The sequence below is a fragment of the Salmo salar genome, chromosome ssa29, assembly GCF_905237065.1.
Source record: "Salmo salar chromosome ssa29, Ssal_v3.1, whole genome shotgun sequence".
Classification (NCBI taxonomy): Eukaryota; Metazoa; Chordata; class Actinopteri; order Salmoniformes; family Salmonidae; genus Salmo; species Salmo salar.
The window spans coordinates 30,463,555-30,487,265 of record NC_059470.1 but is presented as its reverse complement, the minus strand read 5'-3'; the positions used below and the strand labels follow the sequence as shown (position 1 = coordinate 30,487,265).

At 45.8% G+C, this 23,711-nt stretch overlaps 1 protein-coding gene across 3 annotated transcripts in view; it reads left to right on the top strand.

Annotated features, from left to right (window-relative positions):
* LOC106590590 (catenin delta-2) overlaps positions 1 to 6,798 on the top strand; it is a 595,078-nt gene extending 588,280 nt beyond the window's left edge. For all 3 annotated transcript variants that reach the window (XM_045710618.1, XM_045710617.1, XM_045710619.1), the window contains one exon: positions 687 to 6,798. In XM_045710618.1, the coding sequence (XP_045566574.1) occupies positions 687 to 1,001 (315 nt within the window). In that variant the 3' untranslated portion in view covers positions 1,002 to 6,798. The remainder of the gene's footprint in view (positions 1 to 686) is intronic.
* Positions 6,799 to 23,711: the final 16,913 nt, after the last annotated feature.

Below are 23,711 nucleotides of genomic sequence, written 5' to 3'. Positions count from 1 at the left end.
ACACACACACACACACACACACACATTCTCAGAGACACACACACAAACTCACATTGCTGCACGCACACACACACACACACGTACGTACACACACATAAATACACACACATAAATACATATACATAGACACAAACACAGACACTCACACGTATGCACACACCCACACATACACACATATACATACACACACACACACATATACATACACACACGCCCACACACATACACGCACACACACATACACACAAACACCCACCCACACACACACATACGTATACACACACACGCACATACATATACACACATGCACACACACACACACACACACACACATACACACACACACAACACACACACACACACACACACACAAACTCACATTGCTGCACGCACACACATACAGACACACACATATTTTTATGTCCCGTCTTGTCGCCAAGTTACCTCCTTGGCATCTGGTGCCATGGTGATGGTTGTCACGGTTACGTCTTCAGGAAGGCGGAGGTTCTGATTAGCTCTGATGTCTTCTGGAATCTTCCCCACTGAACGCGCCGAAAATCTGGAGAGCTTGAAACCGTGGCAACATGAAACCATACTCCACCCTTATCCAATTAATAAACCTTATATTTTAACCTCAGATGAAGTTAGACAGATTAAACAGCTCTGTGTTTTCACTTCCTTTCCAGATCCCTCCCCAGCCCATGGCCCCTCAGGCAGACTGCTCCTCTACACCTCTAAAAGACTACGACACGTTCCCTCCATCCCTCCCTCCCTCCTTCCCCCCTCCGCAGAACCCTGGCCGCATGCTGGATGACTCCTTCTTCGAGCCTCCGGATCAGCCCCTTCCCCAGCCCCCGTCTCAGGCCACCACGGACCTCCGGATGCACCTTGGCCTTAAGTCCACCGGCAACTATGTGGACTTCTACTCTGCATCCCGGCCCTACTCCGAACTCAACTACGAGACCAGCCACTACCCGGCTTCACCTGACTCCTGGGTCTAAAGAAAGGAGTCACAACTTAACATGGGTCCTGGAGAGATACAATCTGGTGTAGGGTTTAGCTCCAGCCCAACACTAACAAACAGCACACCTGCAAGGTGTAATGAACCGTTGATTTGAGGATATTAGGTTGATTAGTGCTGGGCTGGAACAAAAGCCTGCATAGTCCCGTAGCTCTCCAGGATTGAGAGTGAAGAACACTGGTGTAGAGTAAATCGGGGGTGCGAGGTTAATGTTAGTAACCAACGGCAAAAAGGGATTGAAGGGGGTTAGGGGTGCTAGGGGGTTGTGAGGGGTTGAGGTGTGAAGAGAGACTGCGCATGTGCATGAATACCACAAGACATTTTGCTGCCAGTTCAGTTTGTTCAAAGCTTGTTCCACTGGGAGAGGGAGTGGATGGATGTGTCAGATAGAGAGATAGAGGGAGAGAGGGAGAGAGAAGATGAGAGGAAAACACCAAGCACAAGACAGGACAGGATGTTTACAGGAAAAACAAAGGGGGCAGCTTTCCACCCGTTCATTACATTGACTTCTGACTTTCATCGTCAATCAAAGCATCTACCTTTCTATGGAATGTTGTCTGTTGAAGAAGAATCTTCCAGCTTTTTAAGTTTTTATTTTCACATCTTTTTTATTTGTACTTTTTGAAGTTGTAGATGTACAGTATTTTGGTGTACAGTACAGTACAGTGACAGTTGACCTGGATGGTATTGTGTATATTACACATCTTGTCACTACCGACCGACCGACTGACCGGCCACTGGATATTGTTTTCTAGTAACAGAATAGAGACTGAGAAGAAAACACTTCCCACTGGGCACACCATGCCATTTCAATGTGGATATTTGGTTAATATTTGGTTTAGACAATGATCAATGAGATTACAACCTATATTCACCCACTCAAAAAGACCGCCAAAAGTTAGTTGAATGTCCAATGTGTTATCACTGTGCTTTCAACCATCTAAAAGCATAACCAAATTCCAATGGAAAAACAATGTCTTATTTTTGGTTTAGTTGTCACCCAAATGTCTATCACTGTGCTTTCAACCATTTTAAAAGCACAGCAAAGTTCAAATGGGAATACAATGTCAGATATTTTGTTTATACAACCAATTAATGTGTTATCACTTATCACTGTGCTTCATCTAATTACATTACAAGTACGTGTGCAAGTGATCAATACCGATGGAGATTCTACCAAATTATTACAACTGTGAAGATCTGCACAGACCTGCGACCACCTATACATGCTATCTTGATCACGCACGCTTTATATGATTACATAACAGGAAATGTATAGATGCAGTAAAATCTAAATGTGGCCATTGGATGTGTTACTAATTTTAAGGTTAAATGTTACATTAGTTTGTCAGATAGCCTTATCTTAAGGCTTTTTACTGTCTTACAAAAAGAATATTGAATTGTGTTCTGTTGACCAAGCAATGAAATATCAACATTTATAGGAGCTGTATCTACTGTATCTACTGTATCTACTGTTTGGATAACTCCATCTGACCCACTGGCTTCATCTTTAACTGGTATTTTTGGTTGAGTTGGTGACATGAATCCAACGTATAATTTGTAACTTGTCGACAAGTTAACAGGCTATTTATTGTATTCAGGAAGTGATATTGAATTGTGTTTGGTTGTCAACACAACCACATTTCAACATTTAAAGATGTATCTTCTGCTTGAATAGTTCCATCTGTGCCACTGAGGCTGTGTTTAATCGGATCAGCTGTGAAAACAAATCTGATGTGAAAAGTTCTGATGTGATTGGTCAAAAAAACAGATCAGAATTGGAATGCCTGTGTAAATGCAGCGTGACTTAGTCTGTCTTTAGTTCCAATTTGTATACAAATTAATAACTGTTGGATTCACGTCTCCACCTCAACCATAAATCAAAGTTTAAAGAATAGGAGTAAATCAAACTTGAAATGCACTTTAAATAACGTTTGATTTGATGTAGTCTTATTCTTTAACTTAGATCGTTGGTTGAGATGGAGACGTGAATCCAACATATCATTCATTAATTTGTAGACAAACTGGAATTAAAGCCAGACTAAGTCAGTGGCTCAGATGGAACCATCCAAATAGAAGATACATTTCCTTCAAATGTTCATGGTTGCGTTGACAATTCAATATCATTACATTTGAAATCAACCAGAGTCTGAAACCCTGGGTCTATAGTATATACATTTTTAGTTGAATTATGGGTTGAATTGAAACAATAGTTGTTGATGACTTTGTAAATGCTATATAGGTCTTAGTAGTATAATTGATGGTATATTTGTGATATAGTATGGTCACATTTCAACTTTTCTGTCAAACCTACCCATTGGAATGACTTTGCTACCAACACTGAATCTATTTCATTTTTAAGTGGAGATTCCTGAACAGTTATTCTCACGATAGCACATTGGCAATAGTCAATCACAAATATTGTCGCTAAGCAGGGCTGGGCTTGGTTAGAACCCTGGATGGGAGACCAAACAGCAGCTGTAGGTAGATCAACTATCTAGGAGGTGCTGCCCAGCCTGTTACTTTTTTCTGATAGTGAATATAACATTGAAGATCTGATGTTGTTTTAAAGGTACAAATTCAACATGTTTTATACAAGGTTTGTCTATGTTGAAATTTGGTTACCTGATGATATAATTCTGTGATTGAAATTTCACCCTCAAAACAACAGTAATATTGATATTGTATTTTCCACATAGATTCCAAGTCACAATAAGTTGACAAATTACGTCGAAACAATGCTGATTCAACCAGTTTGTGCCCAGTGGGTTTGAAACAATGTCAATCAGTGATCACTGTCCTGTCTCCCCTTTCCAACCCACATCTGTTCTAACAGCCAGAGGGATGTGAGTCTGTTCTAACAGCCAGAGGGATGTGAGTCTGTTCTAACAGCCAGAGGGAAGTGAGTCTGTTCTAACAGCCAGAGGGATGTGAGTCTGTTCTAACAGCCAGAGGGATGTGAGTCTGTTCTAACAGCCAGAGGGATGTGAGTCTGTTCTAACAGCCAGAGGGATGTGAGTCTGTTTTAACAGCCAGAGGGATGTAGGTCTGTTCTAACAGCCAGAGGGATGTGAGTCTGTTCTAACAGCCAGAGGGATGTGAGTCTGTTCTAACAGCCAGAGGGATGTGAGTCTGTTCTAACAGCCAGAGGGATGTGAGTCTGTTCTAACAGCCAGAGGGATGTGAGTCTGTTCTAACAGCCAGAGGGATGTGAGTCTGTTCTAACAGCCAGAGGGATGTGAGTCTGTTCTAACAGCCAGAGGGATGTGAGTCTGTTTTAACAGCCAGAGGGATGTGAGTCTGTTTTAACAGCCAGAGGGATGTGAGTCTGTTCTAACAGCCAGAGGGATGTGAGTCTGTTCTAACAGCCAGAGGGATGTAGGTCTGTTCTAACAGCCAGAGGGATGTGAGTCTGTTTTAACAGCCAGATGGATGTGAGTCTGTTCTAACAGCCAGAGGGATGTGAGTCTGTTCTAACAGCCAGAGGGATGTGAGTCTGTTTTAACAGCCAGAGGGATGTGAGTCTGTTCTAACAGCCAGAGGGATGTAGGTCTGTTCTAACAGCCAGAGGGATGTGAGTCTGTTCTAACAGCCAGAGGGATGTGAGTCTGTTCTAACAGCCAGAGGGATGTAGGACTGTTCTAACAGCCAGAGGGATGTGAGTCTGTTCTAACAGCCAGAGGGATGTGAGTCTGTTCTAACAGCCAGAGGGATGTGAGTCTGTTCTAACAGCCAGAGGGATGTGAGTCTGTTCTAACAGCCAGAGGGATGTAGGTCTGTTCTAACAGCCAGAGGGATGTGAGTCTGTTCTAACAGCCAGAGGGATGTGAGTCTGTTCTAACAGCCAGAGGGATGTGAGTCTGTTCTAACAGCCAGAGGGATGTGAGTCTGTTCTAACAGCCAGAGGGATGTGAGTCTGTTCTAACAGCCAGAGGGATGTGAGTCTGTTCTAACAGCCAGAGGGATGTGAGTCTGTTCTAACAGCCAGAGGGATGTGAGTCTGTTCTAACAGCCAGAGGGATGTGAGTCTGTTCTAACAGCCAGAGGGATGTAGGACTGTTCTAACAGCCAGAGGGATGTGAGTCTGTTCTAACAGCCAGAGGGATGTGAGTCTGTTCTAACAGCCAGAGGGATGTGAGTCTGTTCTAACAGCCAGAGGGATGTGAGTCTGTTCTAACAGCCAGAGGGATGTGAGTCTGTTCTAACAGCCAGAGGGATGTGAGTCTGTTCTAACAGCCAGAGGGATGTGAGTCTGTTCTAACAGCCAGAGGGATGTGAGTCTGTTTTAACAGCCAGAGGGATGTAGGTCTGTTCTAACAGCCAGAGGGATGTGAGTCTGTTCTAACAGCCAGAGGGATGTGAGTCTGTTTTAACAGCCAGAGGGATGTGAGTGACTAGCAATATGGTCTGTTCTCTGAGGATGTGAAGTTGTTTTGTGGAAACTAAAACAGAAATGTCAAGCAGAAGCGGTTCAAGACCGATTACAAGACCAATGACATCATTCCACACTCCTTGTTGACAAAGTGCTTTTTCACTGCCTAAAAACTAAGATGTAGATATTTCAAATAGATGTTTTTGATTCTCCGTTTCCACACTCTGATATTTTATTTTGAAGATATAGTGTTTAAAAGGTTCTGAATTAAAATGTTTTTTACACATTTACATGATACAACCAGTCCATTCTACAAGAATCAACATTCTACATTCTAAGATGCGGCAGATAGCTTGGCTGTTAAGAGCGTTGGGCCAGTAACTGAAAGGTTGCTGGTTTGAATCCCCGAGCAGGTTATGTGAAAAATCTGTAGTTCTGCCCTTGAGCAAGGCACTTAACCCCAACAACAACTGCTCCCTGCATGCTGATAATGTTGATTAAAGCAGCCCCCTGCTCCTCTCTGACTCAGAGGGGTTGGGTTAAATGCAGAAGACACATTTCAGTTCAATGCATTCAGTTGTACAACTGACTAGGTATCCGTTTTCACTACTGTACATTAGAGAGAGAAGTGACATTGTGCTAATCTTTGCCCTCTCTGGTTCCAGCCCTAGACTGGAGGATGTATGAGAGACTCAGTTTACAGACAACCATGACCACTGACCCATCATCCCCTCTCCTGTTTGGAACTGTGTTTTGATGGGAGTAAGCTACATAGTACAAAGAGGTATCACTATAGAAATTGGGTACGTAAGTCCCCTTCTCAAATGTACAGATCTGCCTATGTTAGTTGAGCGTGTGTGTGTGTATGTGTACTTGGGTGCGTGTGCGTTCGTGTGAGTGTCTCTCGATCATTGTCTGAAAGTGGAGGTATCCCTCCAGATAAGTCAGATTTCTCAAGGTAAAAATCACTTGACTGACATATCCATATAGAATGAATGCCAAAACTATATATAGATATTACAGAATTTTTATGTGCAGGTGTCGGTGTCATTAAAAGCAACAACATTTTAAGGTGAAAAGACTTGTACGATATGCCTCTGTTCACTTGACTGTACTGATGATGATTATAATGATGAAGATCGAACCCCTGTATTGAGAAGACTGCTTTGCTCCAATATCCACACTAGCATATCCGTCATTGGCGATGTATTGGCCATGGATTCTAAGTAGGTTGCTAGCTAGTGTGGATATTGGAAGGTATCCTAACAGAACCCAGCTGATGATAATGAGGATGTTGACACTATGGTGTGAGTTGTGTTGTCGTGTGTCCTGGCTTATTAGAAGACTCTACTGCGTGTCGATGATACCTTTAACACCAGGTAAATAAAAGACTCTTTGCAATCTATTGTACCTATTCAGCCTTTATTTCACCAAGGTAAGTCATGGAGAACATGTTTAATGAATCACATTTTATTCATTATTTTAGTTCTATTTCAAAGTCGTATGTCACTGAACTTTCAAGAGAACTTGAAATGCCAAGGTCTACAGTGACAATAAAAAGCTCCCTTGAGGTTGGAGAACCATTGAGTTACCAGGGCATAAGTACAGATAATGTTTTGACAGTTCATCATTTTAACCCAACCTGGTCGTAGCCTTTTTTATCACATCCTACCATGTTAGCCTGGCTGACGTGACTCACAGCGAGGGAGCGCTGTGACGCTGCCCACTGGACACAGGCGTAAATTCAACATCGATTTCACTGAAATTACATGAAAACAACGTTGATTCAACCAGTGTGTGCCCAGTGGGTGGTCTGGACAGGAGTGCATTCTAAATGCAGTATTCCTGGATAAATGTGCTCCTGAATGTACTGAACTTTTATCAGTTCTCTCAACAACAACAAAATCTTTCATAGGGGGTTGAGTCCTTTCTTTCATGGGGGGTTGAGACCTTTCTTTCATGGGGGGGGGGTTGAGTCATTTCTTTCATGGGGGGGTTGAGTCATTTCTTTCATGGGGGGTTGAGTCCGTTCTTTCATGGGGGGTTGAGACCTTTCTTTCATGGGGGGTTGAGACCTTTCTTTCATGGGGGATTGAGACCTTTCTTTCATGGGGGGTTGAGACCTTTCTTTCATGGGGGGGTTGAGTCCGTTCTTTCATGGGGGGTTGAGACCGTTCTTTCATGGGGGGTTGAGACCTTTCTTTCATGGGGGGGTTGAGTCCGTTCTTTCATGGGGGGTTGAGTCCGTTCTTTCATGGTGGGTTGAGACCTTTCTTTCATGGGAGGTTGAGTCCTTTCTTTCATGGGGGGTTGAGAGCTTTCTTTCATGGGGGGTTGAGACCGCACATTGTTTGGATTTAAAAATCCAACAGTTGTATTGGAATGGGGCGGTGATCTGGGGTTGTGTGTGATTGTGCATCCCTTTCATTATCTACATATCGTGCAGACAACATCAAAATAACCTTTCCAGACTAAGGTAAGGAGGACTTCGAGTTATGTTTTAGCCAGACTAACCACATGTACCCAGATCTAAGAGTTAGGTGTTAGCCAGACTAACCACATGTACCCAGATCTAAGAGTTAGGTGTTAGCCAGACTAACCACATGTACCCAGATCTAAGAGTTAGGTGTTAGCCAGACTAACCACATGTACACAGATCTAAGAGTTAGGTGTTTGTTTTTTTATATATTTTTTAAACCTTAACCCTGACTTTAACTATTTGGAGTTAACCCTAACCTTCAAAATGTTGAGTTAATGCCTACACTTAGCCTTAAACACTTCCAAATTTGATGCTTGGGACAACTTCTAAATTTGAAGTTTGAGAAACATGGATGAACGTCTAGTTCTGATGTAAGACTGTGAGAGATGTTGTTGTGAATAGCTTGTGACCACAGAGCTGATGCACTGTAGAGGCCAGGCATACACTGACATGTTTTAAATAGGTTGATAATTCTACATAGGCTACCACTCTATAGATGAATAACCACAGTGACAACCCCTCTAATTTTCCTTAGTGGCGCAGTGGTCTTAGACACTGCATTTCAGTGCAAGAGGTGTCACTGCGGTACCTGGTTCGAATCCAGGCTGCATCACATCCGGCCGTGATTGGGAGTCCCATAGAGTGGTGCACAATTGGCCCAGTGTCGTCTGGGTTTGGCCGGAATAGGCCGTCAATGTAAATAAGAATTTGTTCCTAACTGACTTGCCTAGTTAAATAAAGGTCAAATGAAGACTATCTTTCTATGCTGTCACCTTTGATTCCATTCATCATAGAGGTACAGATGTATGATATTCATTTGACCAGTGTTGTCAAAGCAAAATAATCCTGCAGCAACAGGATTTGAACGTTTAGTCTATAATGTTGCTTGATCAGTGGTTAGTCTATTATCTGGGCAAAATTAGGCTACATGAAAAGTGCAATACTGTTAATATAAGCACTTGTTGCGGGTTTTCAGTGAATTTATGTAAGTCCTGCGGCTCAGAAAAATTGTCGGTGAGAACAGAGTGATAAAATTAAGATCCCACACCTGTAGGTTCCCGTTCACAAAGCCAGCCTGGAGGAGTGAAATAAGGAGGTAGTGACAATTGACTGGAATTAATTTCTTCAGTCTGTGTGAAATGCAGTGCTTTGTATTAACTCTGTTATCATGATTATTACCCTTCACAATAAGTAGAAAAGTTAGACTCTAGCAGAGAATAAAAGTCCCACAGCGGATGGGTGGTGGTACGTAATGTGGCATGAAATAGCTCTTCAATTTCACCTCAATTTATGTCTCCTAACACGGCAGAGATAGGCACCGTGCAGTAGACGTGGTACTGTTCCTCTCTGCTCTGATCTGCCCGACTTTGCCCATCCAGACGTGACAAACCTCGGGCACAGAGTCTATGCCGCTCTGACATTGCTCGTCCATATATTTATATATTCTTAATTCCATTCCTTTACTTAGATTTCTGTGTATTGGGTATATGTTGTGAAATTGTTAGATATTACTTATTAGATATTACTGGACTGTTGGAGTTAGAAACACAAGCATTTCACTACAGCCGCAATAACATCTGCTAAACACATCTGTGACCAATAACATCTGCTATACACGTCTATGTGACCAATAACATCTGATAAACACGTCTATGTGACCAATAACATCTGCTATACACGTCTATGTGACCAATAACATCTGATAAACACGTCTATGTGACCAATAACATCTGCTATACACGTCTATGTGACCAATAACATCTGATAAACACGTCTATGTGACAAATACAATTTTATTTGATTTGATTTTATTTGAGGTGTGTGTGTGAATGTGTGGATGTGCATGTGTGTAAGTGGTGGTTCACTCTGGAGGGTTTGTGACAAAAATCTATTTCTGATTAAACAAAGGTGAGCATTCAGCAGTGTGCCTCTGATACAGACAGACAGACAGATCTCAGACAGACCCAACACAATGTTGTACGAGGAACATAAATCTCATCCGCTTTAGGAGCGAGGGAGAGAGAAAGATGGATAGATACATAGAGAGAGTCAGAGACGGTGCAAGACAGAGGGAGGCATAGAGAGAGAGAAGAATGGGGAGAGAGGAAGAGGTAAAGAGTGTGTGTGAGCGAGAGAAAGAGAGAAGAATGGGAAGAAGAGGGGGAGAAGGAGAGAGAGGAGCCCAGACTGCTCTGAGTGATTTATTTAGAGCCGTGTTAGGAACCCTGACAGTTCAATTTGAGCTCTGCCTAGGAACCTGGCGTTGGGCGGATACGATGGGAAGGATTAATGTTGCTGATGAGCTAAATACAAAACCTCCAGTGTGTGGAACAGCAACATGAATGGAACAGGATAAATAATGGTAAACAACCCTGCTATGCACCTCACCTAACCTGAGTAACCATTGACTGGCAGGGAATGGCTTGGACCTAAACAGCTGTTGTAGAGATGCCACAGTAGGTGAGACACATAGTAGGCCTACTGTGTCTCATACGTCTATCGCCTTGTGAATATAACACAGTGAATATAACTCCATTTCATTGTGTCCCTCCCTCTCCGCCTCCTGCTACTCCTCCTGCTCATCCACACACAGAGGCACACACCATGAGGTGTCCTGTCAGGTGGAATCACCTCACCCTGAATGAGGCATGACAGTACAGTAGAGTGTTACCCAGCGGAGACATGGATAGAGGAGACATGGATAGACAGTTGTTCTTCAGTGTTGCAGCAGCCGCTGTCTTTGGTTTTAGCCTGCTGTGAACCCCTACCCCCTACGGAGAGAAGAAAACCTCCTCCAGAGAAAGGGAGCGATAGAGAAATCATGTGTTCTTGTCAGATGCAGCTTATCACTCACCAGTGACGTCCCCATTCTGTCTCTATGTAAACTTAACCGTCAAAGAGAGATCTCAGAGGCACACACACACACACACACACACACACACACACAGCAATAGTTCTAGGACTTTGTGTTTGCCATTAGCTATGGTCGGAAACCCCCAGACAGACAGACAGACAGACAGACAGACAGACAGACAGACAGACAGACAGACAGACAGACAGACAGACAGACAGACAGACTTCTGAATGCTGATTGGCTGGCAGCCATGGTACAATTTGCAAAAAAATTCTAAAAACCTGTTTTCACTTTATCACTATGGGGTATTGTGATGTCATCATGGGGTATTTGTGTAGATTGATGAGGAAAACATTTAATTTAATCAATTTTAGGATAAGGCTGTAACGTAAAAAAATTTTTAAAAGGGAAGGTGTCATGTGCGTCGTAAGGATTGGATTAAGGCGCAGCGGGTAAAGTTCTCATCTTCTTAATGTATTTAAAGAAAACACTTAAACTAAATAAACAAACGACGAAACAGTTCCGTAAGGCAACACAGGCCATACAGGAAAACAACCACCCACAAGACACAAGTGAAACAATATCAACTAAATATGGTCTCCAATTAGAGACAACGACAACCAGCTGTCTCTAATTGGAGGTCATGCCAAAAAACCAACATAGAAATAGAAAACTAGAAATAAACATAGAAATAGATAACATAGAACCTAAACCCAAAACCACCGAAACACACAAAACAAACACCCCCTGCCACGCCCTGACCAAACTACAATGACAAATAACCCCTTTTACTGGTCAGGACGTGACAGTACCCCCCCCCCAAAGGTGCAGACCCCGAATGTACCTCAAAACAAAAACCCCACAAAAACAACCCCAAACTTAAAGGGAGGGAAGGGAGGGTGGCCACCATCAACAACGGTCCCTGTGCTACAACCCCCCCCAATCCTCCCACTACGGAGGTGGCTCTGGCTCTGGGCGTAGCTCCCATTCAGAAAACTCTGGGCTGCGCGGCATCGCTGGAGACTCCGGGCTGAGGAGTGTCGCTGGAGGCTCCGGGCTGAGGAGCGTCGCTGGAGACTCCGGGCTGAGGAGCGTCGCTGGAGACTCCGGGCTGAGGAGCGTCGCTGGAGACTCCGGGCTGAGGAGCGTCGCTGGAGACTCCGGGCTGAGGAGCGTCGCTGGAGACTCCGGGCTGAGGAGCGTCGCTGGAGACTCCGGGCTGAGGAGCGTCGCTGGAGACTCCGGGCTGAGGAGCGTCGCTGGAGACTCCGGGCTGAGGAGCGTCGCTGGAGACTCCGGGCTGAGGAGCGTCGCTGGAGGCTCCGAGCTGAGGAGCGTCGCTGGAGGCTCCAGGCTGGGGACCTTAGCTGCAGGCTCTGTGCCATGGGTCATCACTACTGGTTCCGTGTCATGGATAATCACTGGAGGCTTTGTGCCATGGATCATCACTGGAGGCTCCGCGCCATGGGTTATCACTGGAGGCTTCGTGCCATGGATCATCCCTACAAGCCCTGGGCCATGGATCATCACTGGAGGCTTCGTGCCTTGGATCATCCCTACGGGCTCCGGGCCATAGATCATCACTGGAGGCTTCGCGCCATGGATTAACACTACAGGCTCCGGGCCATGGATCATCACTGGAGGCTCCGCGCCATGGGTTATCACTGGAGGCTTCGTGCCATGGATCATCCCTACAAGCCCTGGGCCATGGATCATCACTGGAGGCTTCGTGCCTTGGATCATCCCTACGGGCTCCGGGCCATAGATCATCACTGGAGGCTTCGCGCCATGGATTAACACTACAGGCTCCGGGCCATGGATCATCACTGGAAGCTTCATGCCATGGATTATCGCTGGAGACGTCGGACCATTGACCATCATTAGAGGCTTCCTTCGGGGCGCTGGAACTGGTCTCACCGGACTGGGGAGACGTACTTCGGACCGTGCGCTCACAGCAGGCACCGGCCTTACCGGGCTATGGTGGCGCACTGGAGGTAGAGTGCGCGGAGCAGGCACAGGGTACACTGGGTCTTGGAGGCGCACTGGAGGTCTGGAGCGCACGGCCTGCACAACCCGTCCTGGCTGGATGGTCACTGTAGCCCGGCATGGGCGGAGTGCTGGCACAGGGTAAACTGGGCTGTGCTGGGGAATGAGGGCTGCCGTGCGTGGAGCAGGCGCAAGGTAAACTGGGCCGAGGAGACGCACTGGAGACCAGATCCGTTGTGCCGGCACACTTCTTCCTGGCTGCCGGCCAACTCTCGCCCGGCAACGCTGTAGGGTCCTTATTGGCCACACCGGACTGTGCGTGCATATGGGCGACACCGTGCGCATTTCTGCGTAACAAGGTGCTTGCTTGATCCGTCACTCCCCATAATAAGCACGGGGAGTTGGCTCAGGTCTCCAACCTGACTCTGCCAAACTCCCCGTGTGCACCCCCCCCCAAAAAAAATGTTTGGGGATGCCTCTCGGCCTCATGTAGCTCCCTTAATTTCCTCTCCCAGAAACGTCGTTCTGCCTTCCACGTCCATCCTTCTCCTCGGTGCTCCAATCCCCGCTGCTTGGTCCTTGTTTGGTGGGTAGTTCTGTCATGGGCGTCGTAAGGATTGGACCAAGGCGCAGCGGGTAAAGTGCTCATCTTCTTAATGTATTTAAAGAAAACACTTAAACTAAATAAACAAACGACGAAACAGTTCCGTAAGGCAACACAGGCTATACAGGAAAACAACCACCCACAAGACACAAGTGAAACAACATCAACTAAATATAGCCTCCAATTAGAGACAACGACAACCAGCTGCCTCTAATTGGAGTTCATGCCAAAAAACCAACATAGAAATAGAAAACTAGAACTAAACATAGAAATAGATAACATAGAACCTAAACCCAAAAACACCGAAACACACAAAACAAACACCCCCTGCCACGCCCTGACCAAACTACAATGACAAATAACCCCTTTTACTGGTCAGGACGTGACAGAAGGGGTCTGAATACTTTCCGAATACACTGTATATCAGACCGTGTAACACGGGTATGACAACAACAAAAAAGAATTATGCTCTAATTGCGTTTGTAACCAGTTTATAATAGCAATAAAGCACCCTAGTATATATGGCCAATATACAACGGCTAAGGACTGTGTCCAGGCACTCCGCGTTGCGTCGTGCAGAAGAACAGCCCTTAGCCATGGTATGTTGGTCATATACCACACCTCCTCGGGCCTTATTGCTTAAATATACAGTACCAGTCAAAAGATTGGACACACCTTCTCATTCCAGCTTTTTTTTTAATTTTTTTACTATTTTCTACATTCTAACTATTAAATAACACATATGGAATCATGTAGTAACCAAAAAAGTGTTAAACAAATCAAAGTTTATATTTGAGATTCTTCAAAGTAGCCACCCTTTGCCTTGATGACAGCTTTGCACACTCTTGGCATTCTCTCAACCAGCTTCATGAGGAAGTCACCTGGAATGCATTTCAATTAACAGGTGTGCCTTGTTAAATGTTCATTTGTGGAATGTCTTTCCTTCTTGATGCGTTTGAGCCAATCAGTTGTGTTGTGACAAGGTAGCGGTGGTATACAAAAGATAGCCCTATTTGGTAAAAGACCAAGCCCATTGTATGGCAAAAACAGCTCAAATAAGCAAAGAGAAGCAACAGTCCATCATTACTTTAAGACATGAGGGTCAGTCAACACGGAACATTTCAAGAACTTTGAAAGTTTCTCATCAGGACCGCCACAGGAAAGGAAGACCCAGAGTTACCTCTGCTGCAGAGGATAAGTTCATTAGAGTTAACTGCACCTCAGATTGAAGCCCAAATAAATGCTTCACATAGTTCAAGTAACAGACACATCTCAACATCAACTGTTCAGAGGTGACTGCGTGAATCAGGCCTTCATAGTTGAATTGCTGAAAAGAAACCACTACTAAAGGACACCAATAAGAAGAAGAGACTTGCTTGGGCCAAGAAACATGAGCAATGGATGTTAGACCGGTGGAAATCTGTCCTTTGGTCTAATGAGTCCAAATTTGAGATTTTTGGTTCCAACCGCTGTGTCTTTGTGAGACGCAGAGTAGGTGAAAGGATGATCTCTGCATGTTTGGTTCCCACCGTGAAGCATGGAGGAGGAGGTGTTATGGGGTCGGGGTGCTTTGCTGGCATACTTAACCAGCATGGATACTACAGCATTCTGCAGCGATACGCCATCCCATCTGGTTTGGGCTTAGTGGGACTATCATTTGTTCTTCAACAGGACAATGACCCAAAACACACCTCAAGACTGTGTAAGGGCTATTTAGCCAAGAAGGAGAGTGATGGAGTGCTGCATCAGATGACCTGGCCTCCATAATCACCCAAACTCAACCAAATTGAGATGGTTTGGGATGAGTCGGACCACAGAGTGAAGGAAAAGCAGCCAACAAGTGCTCAGCATAGTACTGTTTGTGAGAACTCCTTCAAGACTGTTGGAAAAGCATTCCAGGTGAAGCTGGTTGAGAGAATGCCAAGAGTGTGCAAAGCTGTCATCAAGGCAAAGGGTGGCTATTTTAAGAATTTTAATTATAAAATATATTTTGATTTGTTTAACACTTTTTTGGTTACTTGTTGAAGACAATTTGCTGTTTAAAAAGGTTCTGATATGTGATTCTAGAGATCGGCACACTGTTATAGCATTAAAATGTCCTCTAGTCTAATACTGTCAAGAGAGATTAGTTGTTCAGAAGAGGACATAGTACTAAAGATTACATTATGTGATCATTACACTGACAGAGCAATAGCAAAGTCAGAAGACTTACAAACAGGCAGAGGGAACAGGGCTGCAATTGACTGTAATCATATACAACACAAACATAAATGTGTTCACTGTATGTCATTTTGTGGTAAATTATAATAAAATAATGTATCATTAATAGTATGGTAAAAGTGACACGAGCCTACCAGGCAAGCTTCGAGGCAAGTAACGCTGAAACATGCATGAGAGCATCAGCTGTTCAAGACAACTGTGTGATTGTGCTCTCTGCAGCTGATGTGAGTAAGACCTTTAAACAGGTCAACATTCACAAGCTCGCAGGGCCAGACGGATTACCAGGACATGTACTCCGAGCATGCGCTGACCAACTGGCAAGTGTCTTCACTGACATTTTCAACATAACCCTGTCTGAGTCTAATACCAACATGTTTCAAGCAGACCACCAAAGTCCCTGTGCCCAATAACACTAAGGTAACCTGCCTACTACCGACCCATAGCACTCACGTCTGTATCCATGAAATGCTTTGAAAGGCTGGTCATGGCTCACATCAACACCATTATCCCAGAAACCCTAGACCCAATCCAATTTCCATACCGCCACAACAGATTCACAGATGATGCAATATATATTGCACTCCACCCTGCCCTTTCACACCTGGACAAAAGGAACACCTATGTCAGAATGCTATTCATTGAGTACAGCTCAGCGTTCAACACCATAGTGCCCTCAAAGCTCATCACTAAGCTAAGGACCCTGGGACTAAACACCTCCCTCTGCAACTGGATCCTGGTCTTCCTGACAGGCCGCCCCCAGGTGGTAAGGGTAGGTAACAACACATCCGCCACGCTGATCCTCAACACCTGGGCCCTTCAGGGGTGCGTGCTCAGTCCCCTCCTGTACTCCCTGTTCACTCATGACTGCACGGCCAGGCACGACTCCAACACCATCATTAAGTTTGCCGATGACACAACAGTGGTAGGCCTGATCGCCGACAACGATGAGACAGCCTATAGGGAGGAGGTCAGAGACCTAACAGTGTGTTGCAAGGACAACAACTTCTCCCTCAACATGATCAAGACAAAGGAGATGATTGTGGACTACAGGAAAAGGAGGACCGAGCACGCCCCCATTCCCATCGACAGGGCTGTAGTGGAGCAGGTTGAAAGCTTCAAGTTCCTTGGCGTCCACATCACCAACAAACTAGAATGGTCCAAACACACCAAGACAGTGGTGAAGAGGGCACAACAAAACCTATTCCACGTTAGGAGACTGAAAATATTTGACATGGGTCCTCAGATCCTCAAAAGGTTTTACAACTGCACTATCGAGCGCATTCTGATGGGTTACATCACTGCCTGGTATGGCAACTGCTCGGCCTCCGACCGCAAGGCACTGTGTGTACAGCCAAGTACATCACTGGGGCCAAGCTTCTTGCCATCCAGGACCTCAGAGGAAGGCCCTAAAAATTGTCAAAGACTCCAGCTACAGAAGTCATAGACTGTTCTCTCTGCTACTGCACGGTACCGGAGCGCCAAGTCTAGGTGCAAGAGGCTTCCCCTACCGGTGCCCCCGTATAGCCTCACTATTGTTATTTACTGCTGCTCTTTAATTATTTGTTATTCTTATCTCTTACTTTTTTGGAGATATTTTCTTAAAACTGCATTGTTGGTCAAGGGCTTTAACATTTACATTTTAGTCATTTAGCAGACGCTCTTATCCAGAGCGACTTACAGTAGTGAATGAATACATTTCTTTTTTTCATACTGGTCCCCCATGGGAATCCAACCCACAACCCTGGTGTTGCAAACACCATGCTCTACCAACTGAGCCACACACTGTAAGGTCTACCTGTTGTATTTGGCGCATGTGACTAATACAATTTTATTTTATTTGATCATTATTCTCATGACTTGAAGATGATGCATGCAGTAACAAGGAGAGCCTTGGAGTCTTCAGTGATAGTCTTCAATTCAGTTAAAGTCCTCAGTTCAGTTAAAGTCTTCAGTTAAAGTCTTCAGTTCAGTTAAAGTCTTCAGTTCAGTTAACCCCTAAAAGTCTAAGCAGTTGGGTTGAGGGTTCCACTAAGCTAACAATTGGAATTGTTTACCAAGGATCATTTAGCTATTTGATTTTGAATTTTAGGACCCCTGTAGGTATATCAAAAAAAGATGTACAAATTATTTGATACAATATTGAATTTGGCCTTTACTACTATAGCCCATAGAAATGCAATGAATAACACAGTGCTAAAGGCGACACTACCGACCAAGGTTTAATTCCAGGCTGTATCACACCCGGCCTTGATTGGGAGTCCCATAGGGCTGCGCAAAATTGGCTCTAGTGTCGTCCAGGTTAGGGTTTGGCCAAGGTAGGCCGTCATTGTAAATAAGAATTCGTTTTTTACTGACTTGCCTAGTTAAATGAAAGTTAAATACATTTTTTTTTAAATCTATAAAAATAAAAAAAAATCTATCATAACAAAAAAGGGTTTGAAGTGTCTGTCCTATATTTAGAGGATATAAGAAAGCTCAGGATATATGCACCAAACATTAGGAGCACCTTCCTAGTACTGAGTTGCACCCCTCTACAAGGTGCAGCAAGGTGTCAAAAAGTTCCACAGGGATGCTGGCCCATGTTGACTCCAATGCTTCCCACAGTTGTGTCAAGATGGCTGGATGTCCTTTGGGTGGTGGACCATTCTTGATACACACAGGAAACTGTTGAGCGTGAAAAATCCAGCAGCGTTGCAATTGTTGACACAAACCGGTGCACCTGGAACCTACTACCATAGCCCATTCAAAGGCACTTAATCATTTGGCTTGCCCATTCACCCTATGAATGGCACACATACACAATCCATGTTTTAATTGTCTCAAGCCTTAAAAATCCTTCTCCTGTCTCCTTCCCTTCATCTACAATGATTGAAGTGGATTTAAGAAGGACATCAATAAGGGATCATAGCTTTCACCTGAATTCACCTGGTCAGTCTGTCATGGAAAGAGCAGGTGTTCTTAATGTTTTGTATACTCAGTGTATATAAGTGTATATATATTTTGGACACATATTTAACCCCTTTAACCCCTTTTATTACAAAACTAATTCCATACTTTCATAAAATGTTTTAACCGGTACCAGGTTACCTTCAGATGAGTTCCGTGACACTTGTGGGAAACATCATCATGTTTGTGAGAGTCTCCCCATTCCATAGTGGGGTCATATCAGTTTTTAGCCTATATGGTTCGGATGCTACAGACAGAAATTGGCACATCGATGGTACCGACTTCAGACTATTCCCAAGATGATTGTGGGGGTCATAGAGCAAAAGGGAGAACACCATCGTGTTCGTGAGAGTCATATTAGTTTGTAAACCGTTCGGACACTACAGACGTTCAGACTAAGTACGATTTTCAGGATGTTTCCTGGTCTGACAAACAACGCTGTAGCTCTGCCACTTTCCACCACAGATGCAGAAGGCCGACATAGACGGATGCAGTGGTTTGAGACGCAGCCAATACAAAAACAGATATCTATAGTTTAAACAGAGCCATCCTCCTTTCCTGAGGATGGCTCACCTCTCACAGTTCTGGGTGACTTTAACCTCCCCACGTCTACCTTCGACTCATTCCTCTCTGCCTCCTTCTTTCCACTCCTCTCCTCTTTCGACCTCACCCTCTCACCTTCCCCCCTACTCACAAGGCAGGCAATACGCTTGACCTCATCTTTACTAGATGCTGTTCTTCCACTAATCTCATTGCAACTCCCCTCCAAGTCTCCGACCACTACCTTGTATCCTTTTCCCTCTCGCTCTCATCCAACACTTCTCACTCTCCCCCTACTCGGATGGTATTGCGCCGTCCCAACCTTCGCTCTCTCTCTCCCGCTACTCTCTCCTCTTCCATCCTATCATCTCTTCCCTCTGCTCAAACCTTCTCCAACCTATCTCCTGATTCTGCCTCCTCAACCCTCCTCTCCTCCCCTCTCTGCATCCTTTGATTTCCTCTGTCCCCTATCCTCCAGGCCGGCTCGGTCCTCCCCTCCTGCTCCGTGGCTCGACGACTCACTGCGAGCTCACAGAACAGGGCTCCGGGCAGCCGAGCGGAAATGGAGGAAAACTCGCCTCCCCTGCGGACCTGGCATCCTTTCACTCCCTCCTCTCTACATTTTCCTCTTCTGTCTCTGCTGCTAAAGCCACTTTCTACCACTCTAAACTCCAAGCATCTGCCTCTAACCCTAGGGAAGCTCTTTGCTACCTTCTCCTCCCTCCTTAATCCTCCTCCCCCTCCCCCCCTCCTCCCTCTCTGCGGATGACTTCATCAACCATTTTGAAAAGAAGGTTGACGACATCCGATCCTCGTTTGCTAAGTCAAACGACACTGCTGGTCCTGCTCACACTGCCCTACCCTGTGCTTTGACCTCTTTCTCCCCTCTCTCTCCAGATGAACTCTCGCGTCTTGTGACGGCCGGCCGCCCAACAACCTGCCCACTTGACCCTATCCCCTCCTCTCTTCTCCAGACCATTTCCGGAGACCTTCTCCCCTACCTCACCTCGCTCATCAACGCATCCTTGACCGCTGGCTACGTCCCTTCCGTCTTCAAGAGAGCGAGAGTTGCACCCCTTCTGAAAAAACCTACACTCGATCCCTCCGATGTCAACAACTACAGGCCAGTATCCCTTCTTTCCTTTCTCTCCAAAACTCTTGAACGCGCCGCGCTTGGCCAGCTCTCTTGCTATCTCTCTCAGAATGACCTTCTTGATCCTAATCAGTCAGGTTTCAAGACTGGGCATTCAACTGAGACTGCTCTTCTCTGTGTCACGGAGGCTCTCCGCACTGCTAAAGCTAACTCTCTCTCCTCTGCTCTCATCCTTCTAGACCTATCTGCTGCCTTTGATACCGTGAACCATCAGATCCTCCTCTCCACCCTCTCCGAGCTGGGCATCTCCGGCACCGCGCACGCTTGGATTGCGTCCTACCTGACAGGTCGCTCCTACCAGGTGGCGTGGCGAGAATCTGTCTCCGCACCACGTGCTCTCACCACTGGTGTCCCCCAGGGCTCTGTTCTTGGCCCACTCCTATTCTCGCTATACACCAAGTCACTTGGCTCTGTCATATCCTCACATGGTCTCTCATATCATTGCTATGCAGATGACACACAATTAATCTTCTCCTTTCCCCCTTCTGACAACCAGGTGGCGAATCGCATCTCTGCATGTCTGGCAGACATATCAGTGTGGATGACGGATCACCACCTCAAGCTGAACCTCGGCAAGACGGAGCTGCTCTTCCTCCCGGGGAAGGACTGCCCGTTCCATGATCTCGCCATCACGGCTGACAACTCCCTTGTGTCCTCCTCCCAGAGTGCTAAGAGCCTTGGCGTGACCCTGGACAACACCCTGTCGTTCTCCACCAACATCAAGGCGGTGACCCGATCCTGTAGGTTCATGCTCTACAACATTCGCAGAGTACGACCCTGCCTCACACAGGAAGCGGCGCAGGTCCTAATCCAGGCACTTGTCATCTCCCGTCTGGATTACTGCAACTCGCTGTTGGCTGGGCTCCCTGCCTGTGCCATTAAACCCCTACAACTCATCCAGAACGCCGCAGCCCGTCTGGTGTTCAACCTTCCCAAGTTCTCTCACGTCACCCCGCTCCTCCGCTCTCTCCACTGGCTTCCAGTCGAAGCTCGCATCCGCTACAAGACCATGGTGCTTGCCTACGGAGCTGTGAGGGGAACGGCACCTCCGTACCTTCAGGCTCTGATCAGGCCCTACACCCAAACAAGGGCACTCCGTTCATCCACCTCTGGCCTGCTCGCCTCCCTACCTCTGAGGAAGCACAGTTCCCGCTCAGCCCAGTCAAAACTGTTCGCTGCTCTGGCACCCCAATGGTGGAACAAGCTCCCTCACGACGCCAGGACAGCGGAGTCAATCACCACCTTCCGGAGACACCTGAAACCCCACCTCTTCAAGGAATACCTGGGATAGGATAAAGTAATCCTTCTAACCCCCCCCTTAAAAGATTTAGATGCACTATTGTAAAGTGGCTGTTCCACTGGATATTATAGGTGAATGCACCAATTTGTAAGTCGCTCTGGATAAGAGCGTCTGCTAAATGACTAAAATGTAAATGTAAATGTAAAATTTTGATGGGGATTTTTTATTATCCACCCTATTCTACTCCAGCCATTACCACGAGCCTGTCCTCCCCAATTGAGATGCCAGCAACCCCCTTCAGTTTACACACTCATATATGTATATATATATACTGCTCAAAAAAATAAAGGGAACACTTAAATAACACATCCTAGATCTGAATGAAAGAAATAATCTTATTAAATACTTTTTTCTTTACATAGTTGAATGTGCTGACAACAAAATCACACAAAAATAATCAATGGAAATCCAATTTATCAACCCATGGAGGTCTGGATTTGGAGTCACACTCAAAATTAAAGTGGAAAACCACACTACAGGCTGATCCAACTTTGATGTAATGTCCTTAAAACAAGTCAAAATGAGGCTCAGTAGTGTGTGTGGCCTCCACGTGCCTGTATGACCTCCCTACAACGCCTGGGCATGCTCCTGATGAGGTGGCAGATGGTCTCCTGAGGGATCTCCTCCTAGACCTGCACTAGAGCATCCGCCAACTCCTGGACAGTCTGTGGTGCAACGTGGCGTTGGTGGATGGAGCGAGACATGATGTCCCAGATGTGCTCAATTGGATTCAGGTCTGGGGAACGGGCAGGCCAGTCCATAGCATCAATGCCTTCCTCTTGCAGGAACTGCTGACACACTCCAGCCACATGAGGTCTAGCATTGTCTTGCATTAGGAGGAACCCAGGGCCAACCGCACCAGCATATGGTCTCACAAGGGGTCTGAGGATCTCATCTCGGTACCTAATGGCAGTCAGGCTACCTCTGGCGAGCACATGGAGGGCTGTGCGGCCCCCCAAAGAAATGCCACCCCACACCATGACTGACCCACTGCCAAACCGGTCATGCTGGAGGATGTTGCAGGCAGCAGAACATTCTCCACGGCGTCTCCAGACTCTGTCACGTCTGTCACGTGCTCAGTGTGAACCTGCTTTCATCTGTGAAGAGCACAGGGCGCCAGTGGCGAATTTGGCAATCTTGGAGTTCTCTGGCAAATGCCAAACGTCCTGCACGGTGTTGGGCTGTAAGCACAACCCCCACCTGTGGACGTTGGGCCCTCATACCACCCTCATGGAGTCTGTTTCTGACCGTTTGAGCAGACACATGCACATTTGTGGCCTGCTGGAGGCCATTTTGCAGGGCTCTGGCAGTGCTTCTCCTGCTCCTCCTTGCACAAAGTCGGAGGTAGCGGTCCTGCTGCTGGGTTGTTGCCCTCCTACGGCCTCCTCCACATCTCCTGATGTACTGGCCTGTCTCCTGGTAGTGCCTCCATGCTCTGGACACTACGCTGGCAGACACAGCAAACCTTCTTGCCACAGCTCGCATTGATGTGCCATACAGGATGAGCTGCACTACCTGAGCCACTTGTGTGGGTTGTAGACTCCGTCTCATGCTACCACTAGAGTGAAAGCACCGCCAGCATTCAAAAGTGACCAAAACATCAGCCAGGAAGCATAGGAACTGAGAAGTGGTCTGTGGTCCGCACTTGCAGAACCACTCCTTTATTGGGGGAGTCTTGCTAATTGCCTATAATTTCCACCTGTTGTCTATTCCATTTGCACAACAGCATGTGAAATTTATTGTCAATCAGTGATGCTTCCTAAGGGGACAGTTTGATTTCACAGAAGTGTGATTGACTTGGCGTTACATTGTGTTGTTTAAGTGTTCCCTTTATTTTTTTGAGCAGTGTATATATATATATATATATATATATAATCAATTGAGAATTCAGGCTATAACACAACAAAATGTGCAGTAAATCAGGGGCATGAATACTTTATGAAAGCACTGTACACTTACATGTTGTTTATGTTATGACTTAAATCTACTTGGTTCTATAAAAAAAAGGAGAGAAGGAAAGCAGTAACCTCCTTGCCTTTTGATTGATTGAGAGAGACAGAGAGAGAGATACGATTGCCTGCTTTTACAGTATCTATCCATGGGAAATTCTTTATTCTGGCACCAGCCGCCTCCCGTACCACCCTCCCGACGTCAGACTAAACTTGACTTTCCTATTTGTCTGATATTTTCTATGTCGTCATCACGCACAGTTGCCAAACAAGAAGCCACGTTGACG